The 6219-nt window shown below is 32.8% G+C and overlaps 1 protein-coding gene across 2 annotated transcripts; it reads right to left on the bottom strand.

Annotated features, from left to right (window-relative positions):
- Positions 1–548: 548 nt before the first annotated feature.
- On the bottom strand, positions 549–5091 carry LOC112696433 (uncharacterized protein At1g76660). 2 transcript variants are annotated; one of them, XM_072196863.1, is made up of 4 exons: positions 4679–5015; positions 3827–3996; positions 1310–2495; positions 549–955 (listed from the first exon to the last, which is right to left on the bottom strand). In XM_072196863.1, exons 2-4 carry the CDS (start codon positions 3830–3832, stop codon positions 753–755), a joined length of 1395 nt encoding a protein of 464 aa, XP_072052964.1. In that variant the 5' UTR covers positions 3833–3996; positions 4679–5015; the 3' UTR covers positions 549–752. The 2 variants fall into 2 exon arrangements, with proteins under 2 accessions (XP_072052964.1, XP_025604986.1); XM_025749201.3 differs by lacking the exon at positions 3827–3996 and having other exon boundaries at positions 4679–5091.
- Positions 5092–6219: the final 1128 nt, after the last annotated feature.

Below are 6219 nucleotides of genomic sequence, written 5' to 3'. Positions count from 1 at the left end.
CCTCCCTGTCCCCCTCCCAAAAAAAAAAAAAATTCATATCAGGCATTTTGATCTCCAATAAATTTTTATTGACTATAAGTCCTCAAATATTATTTTTATTAGACTAATTCATTCTACTATTGTTTTGAAGAAAAAAACATTTGACTTATAATGATATATTTTGAAACTTGCCCTATAATAAAAAATTTGAGAGACTTATTTATCCAATACACATTAAAAAATTGATTAAAGGCGATCCAAAAACTAATCTGTCCGACTAAAATAATTCTTTAAGACTTTTAAAAAATAAAAATTTGTTGGAGACTAAGATATTTAATCCAAGATTTCTTAAGGACTAATTTGAATATTCAATCAAACAAAAACTAACCACTTATTTCTGTAAAGAACTTCTCTAAAGTCTATAGTCCTACACTAAGCAGATTCAGTCACCAGAAAGAAAAAAAAAAAAAAAAAAACTAACCAGCTTCAAAAGATGTACAACCTCAATTGTACAGCATTCACCTATTTTAAATTTAAACTCCATTTGCTTAACACGAACTCAGACTTGCTTGAGGGAAATTAAGAGACTACATTCATTCATCAGTAAGATCTTGGCAAACCCGAGGGACAGAATCGGTTAGATCTAGGTTAGACCATTCCATCTATAAGAGAACTCCAAGAGTTTTTTTTTTTTCATTTTTTTATAAGGAAGCTGCAAATTAAATTAATACACAGATAACAAAGAAACTGCTTTAATCCTTAGTCATGCCAAATCACATTTTTCCCTTTCTTTCTCGTAAGCTTCCTCCCCTCCTATAGTCAACCTCTGCATCAGAGCATGATAACCCCATCTGATATTTCCTGGAAATTCTGGATGTTCCCAATTTCGAGAATATGTCCTCGTCATCCATGACAACGTGGTTATCCGGTGTACTTAACCCAGAGCTGCTGTTACAATGCTCGTGTGATATTTGATCTGAAATTTGCAAGAAAGAAACATTTGATTACAGGTAGATAAAAAAATAAGCATGAAAAAGGTTGAAACAAAGATGGCACATCCTACTGAGCTAAATGCATTCTAACACAATCACCATCCATCTTTTCTGGTCTTTTATGACAATCCAGATATAATACTTTACCACCTGAATGTAAAAAACATTATTATTAATCATAAATACAGCCAAGCAAGGCTTTATATACTGAGGCGAACCAAATCATATCATAATTAATCTATAAGTAATATGCTCTATATCCTTTTTCCCATTTTTGATGATTTCTCAAGATGTAAGCAAACAGATCATATTCTGGACCAGGAAATATTACAGCATACCTTTGTATCCTTGACATACTGTGATCTGATTACGTGCTTCCTTGATATCAGGACTTGCATCTAACCTAAGGCTTTTCAGACTCTGACATGGCACTTGTGTCTCTTGAGCTTTGATTCCTTCTTTCATCAATGCATGTTCTATGCTTTCTTCCATTGTGGACTTACCGGTGGTGAAAGGCATCATGGTAAATGAGTCCTCTGTTACATCAGAAATCTCCACATACTGAGTGGTAGTAATGATCTCATCTGCACTGAAACCAAAGGATGCTCTGTAAGCTTCTATTTCTTCCACATCTTGCTTAGGACTTCTAGCATGCCTACTTTGATGTCCATTCCCACCAGTAGATTGAACATCTGAATCTTTGGAAACACTTAACCTCCCACCAGTATGAGGAAATGGAGGATTTTGGTCTAAATAGAATTGTGCATAGGTAGCAGGGCAAAAGAAATTTGTATCTTGGGATGCCATTGTGACAGCATTAGTGTCATGACCAGACAACCTCCCAGATGCAGTCCTTTGATATTTTCCATTCTCAGGAGATAGTGATGGATCCCACTGCGGGCGGAACTCACGTTCAGGAAAAGATGATGATAAACACTCACCAGAGTTCCTTGAGATTGGAGATTTAAGGCTACTGGCAGGACTTCCAGGGTAGAATGAATAAGTAGCTTGAAGATCATTTGCTGTGACATAGTTACTTTTAGCACCATTTTTTAGATCCACTGCAGACGATAGAAAATGAGCAAAAGGAACATCTGGGGAAGAGGGAGTTGTCAAGTGAGCCAACTCCGGTGGCGGAGTCAGAGGAGCAGTAGATGGCTCAGTAGTGAAATTAGAGAAGACTGGAGGAGAAACCAGTTGTGTTTCATGAGCATATGGTCCAGTAGCAAACATTGTGGATGAGGGACCACCAGGTGAATTAGCAGATAATGACAAGAAACAACTAGGTGACTGTGCAGTTGAAGGAAGGGCAGAATGTGTGAACGATGCTGGTGATGAAGGCGGAGCTAAAAGAGAAGGAGCGAGTCCCGTGGCTTGATTGGGCAACCCCACAACTTGAGGGCCATTGGGTTGAGTGGCTGATACATTACTCTCTGGAATGCGAGATGCAGGTACAATGCGCTTGCCGCCTTTCTGTGAACCAAAACATGAAAATGCACCCCAACATCCACCCCATCTCTTTCGCTGTCAATAAAAGTCAAGCAATATACTTAGGATTCAAGAAAGAAGAGATAAATAATGGGAAGATCTCAACATAGACAACCATATTTTAGAATTTCCATTTTTTTTAACCATTAGAGTGCATTTGGAACAACTAAAAATGAAAATGAATTGATTTTTTACTTAATCTCATGTTTGCAACCACATTATAATGACAAATGAATTGATTCATCCAATTGCATTCTCCATAATTCCTAATCATATAATTTTATATGATAGTTAGGACGAATTGATTTGATTTCAAGTACACAAATGCAAAAATGTGTTTTTTTTTTCAAGAATCTCTCTCTCTCTCAATGTCAACATGTGCTAATTGAAGTTTACGCATACATTTAAGTAGTGTTTGTTTCCAAAGACTGGAAACGGGACTCAATATTGTATTTGGTGGCCAGAGACTAGAACTAAAAATTAGTCCCAGGGCACAAAATTTCAATCTCTTCAATACCTCAAGAAAATGGAGACATATGGGATTGAAATTTCTGGAAACATATAGTGAAGCTTTAACATTTTCTTTAATAATGAAATATATTTTAGTAAATATTCTTATTTCATCTCCATATTTATCTTGAACCAAATATGATAATAAGACATAACTCAGTCTTGTACACTTTAACTAAACATAATACATAGACTTAATTTAGTCTCAGTCTCCCAATTTCTATCTCCCTACCAAACACAACCTTAGTAATCACAACTTATGTTTTAGTATACTTAAATGCACAAACTAAATCCTCCAATTAAATAAGGAATATCTAGTTCAAATGTTCAGTTAGAATTTTAAATATCAACTTTGTCCCTTCTTTAACATGGAAATCAATCTAATCTCAAATGCATATTTGGACATCAACTTGATCCTTAAATCAATGGCTATTTTACAATATGATGGACAAAATTAGCATACATAAGTCTTGGAACGACTATCTTGAATTCTTGATGTGTCTGTATCTTTCCATGATTAATGTTGGCATTTGGTCCTTTTAAGACTCAACTTGTCTATTTTCAAAATATCATTTAACTGTTAAAGAAATTACTAAATTAACATCCTATAATACATTGCAAAGTTAAACAAACTAGTGTCCCTTCATCTACCTGATTCTAGTAATCTCACCCTCAGTATATACAAGACAATCTGGCCTTCAGATTTTTTGTGTATTTTCTTTTTTTCTTTTCCCCAGTTTTAACCCACACTCCAAATAATCAGAAGTCTCTTCTTCACAAACAATTTGTAATCTCAACCTCTCTAAGTTTCATCTTCACACAGTTCTCTTCATGTTCATCATTTAGTGAATCTATACCTGCATTCAGGCAGAAACTTTCTTGTGGAAACTTTTTCAGGATTTTTGGTGAACACTGGGTGCATCCTCACACCTAGAAGCTATGATTGTAATTTGTATGGCTGTACCAGTTCTTGCAGTTCTTTAGTGCCTGTGGTTGGAAGGAATGGTATGTTTCCAAAGGTCCCTTCCTATTCATTGGACTCTCTGGATTAATAAAATTACAAACCCTTTCCTCGGACAGCTCCCAGAAAATGTGATATAAGATGTTCATTAACAACAAACTTATGCTGCTAAATATAAACTAGGCATAATAAATATATATAAATAAACAAATAATACAAGACAAAAAGACAAGTGCGTGTGATCCTAGCAATGCAGATTTTGAGGGGGAGAAAAAAGCATCAAAGGATTTAAAGTACACCGTTCTTCACTCTCTTTTGGGGAAGGATTTCTCTACAAAGCTTCTACAAGATGATAAAATGTGGAAGCTTTGGAAAGTGGAAACTAATAATTCAGCCCTCAGATCTCTCCAAGCTGAGTGCGTGGGGATGGAAATAAACCATTAAGAATAGGCTAGAAGGGGAAAAATAAATACAATATCCTCGTTTAACCTGAGATCTGAGAAAGAAACAGACTTATTAAAGTAAAAACAGTAATGAACAAACATAAGAAGCGATCCCCAATCTAGAACAAACCAAAATTGAAGTTAGGTTATATACTGAGAAGCTCAGATCTAAACCCCCCCAACCCACCAAAAAAAAAAAAAAAAAAAAACTGTACCACTCGCAAATATAGTACAATGCGTAATCTTAAAATCAAATACGCGAAGATCAAAAGAAATAAAAACGATCCGCTAGAGTAAAGAGTTACCCTTTCATGCTGAGGAAATCGATTTTGCTCGGACCCCATTAGATAGAAGTAGCTGGAATGTGTGGCACTCCACTAGGGCTGTCAGGTCAGTTGTTGAGTTGGGGGCACTGGTGGCTCTGGCTTAAAACAAGATCATTCTCACATTTCTTCTACACTAGCTGACACCAAATACACTTTCGATGCCAAGAGAGGGAGAATATTAATTAATTTATGCTAACAATCAAAGGACAAAGAAAGACAAAAGCGAAAAGGATTGAAGTGTGATGAAGATAGAGAAAAAAAAAAGCAACAGAGGGACCGGGACAGAGGTGATGCTTGCTTTCTTTTCTTCTCTCTCTATATATATATTCGCTATCTCTCTACATATATATACTGGAGGGGGAGAAAGTGTTTGAAGGGATATTATTATCCTTACTGTAAGTAAATCGCTAAATTTTTTTTTATTATGGATTACAAATGTGTGTAAGTCATCCAATTCTTTTTTTTGTTTTTTTTTGCAATCGTTCTTAAAAAATTATTTATGTTTTTAAATTAGTTCACAAAAGATTTTTTTTAGTTATATTAGTTCTTGAAAGATAAAATATAAGTTAAATTGATTCTTCCGTTAGTTAGATAATAACATGTCAAGTTAAGTGTCGCATGGCATGATGACATAGTCGGTTAATGCCAGGTGTTGTAAGATAATTGGTTAACGTGTCAGGTCAGTAATACTTAGTACGTCACGTATCACTTGACATGTAAAAAAAGTTATTTATAATTAAAATAGTCCCTGAAGATTCAAATATAAGTCATTTTCATTCCTAAAATTTTAAAAATTAATCTAATTAGTTCTTATATATTTTTTATATTTTTATAATATTAAATTTGAAATATTTTGTTATAGTACTAATTTAATATTATTTTTTAGACCTTAATAAACAAAATTCTCTTTATATAAAATAATAAAAGAATTAAATTATTATAAAGTTATTTTGTCATTTGTATTTTAAAATTTTATATTTTTAAATTGTGATTTTTTTATAAACAAATTTTTTTATTTAAACAAGTTTATCAAATTTTTTATTATATATTTAAAAATTTAATATTTTAAATCTCACTAAATAATATAGTAATTATTTTAAAATTTAAGTTTTTTAAATTTTTTAAAATTATAATTTTATTTGTTGTTTAATTTATATGGTAGAACTTAATAATTGAAAAATTGATTTGTGGGATCACTTGTTGAATTTTAAGAATACATAGGAATATACCATTGATTTTCATTGTCTACGACAAAACTTAAGAATTTGAGTTAGCCATTTTTTAAAAAATTTGAAGGGGAGTTCGTTGGGGATGTGGTGAACTTGCTTTAAACAAAAAAAATCGTATTTAAAAAATTAAAGTTGAAAAATAGGATTTTGGAAAATAATAATTTTTTATTTTATTTTTTAAAAAATATTTTTTTTTTGTCGGTAATAAAACGGAAAGAGTACATAAAGAGTGCGCAAAGATAATAAAATTATGAAAGAATAAGGAAAGAAAAGAAAAGATGAAAAAAATTT

Source organism: Arachis hypogaea, chromosome 6 (assembly GCF_003086295.3).
Source record: "Arachis hypogaea cultivar Tifrunner chromosome 6, arahy.Tifrunner.gnm2.J5K5, whole genome shotgun sequence".
In the NCBI taxonomy this organism is placed as follows: domain Eukaryota; kingdom Viridiplantae; phylum Streptophyta; class Magnoliopsida; order Fabales; family Fabaceae; genus Arachis; species Arachis hypogaea.
Note: the sequence above shows the minus strand (reverse complement) of the source record. Positions and strands in the feature narration are given on the sequence as shown.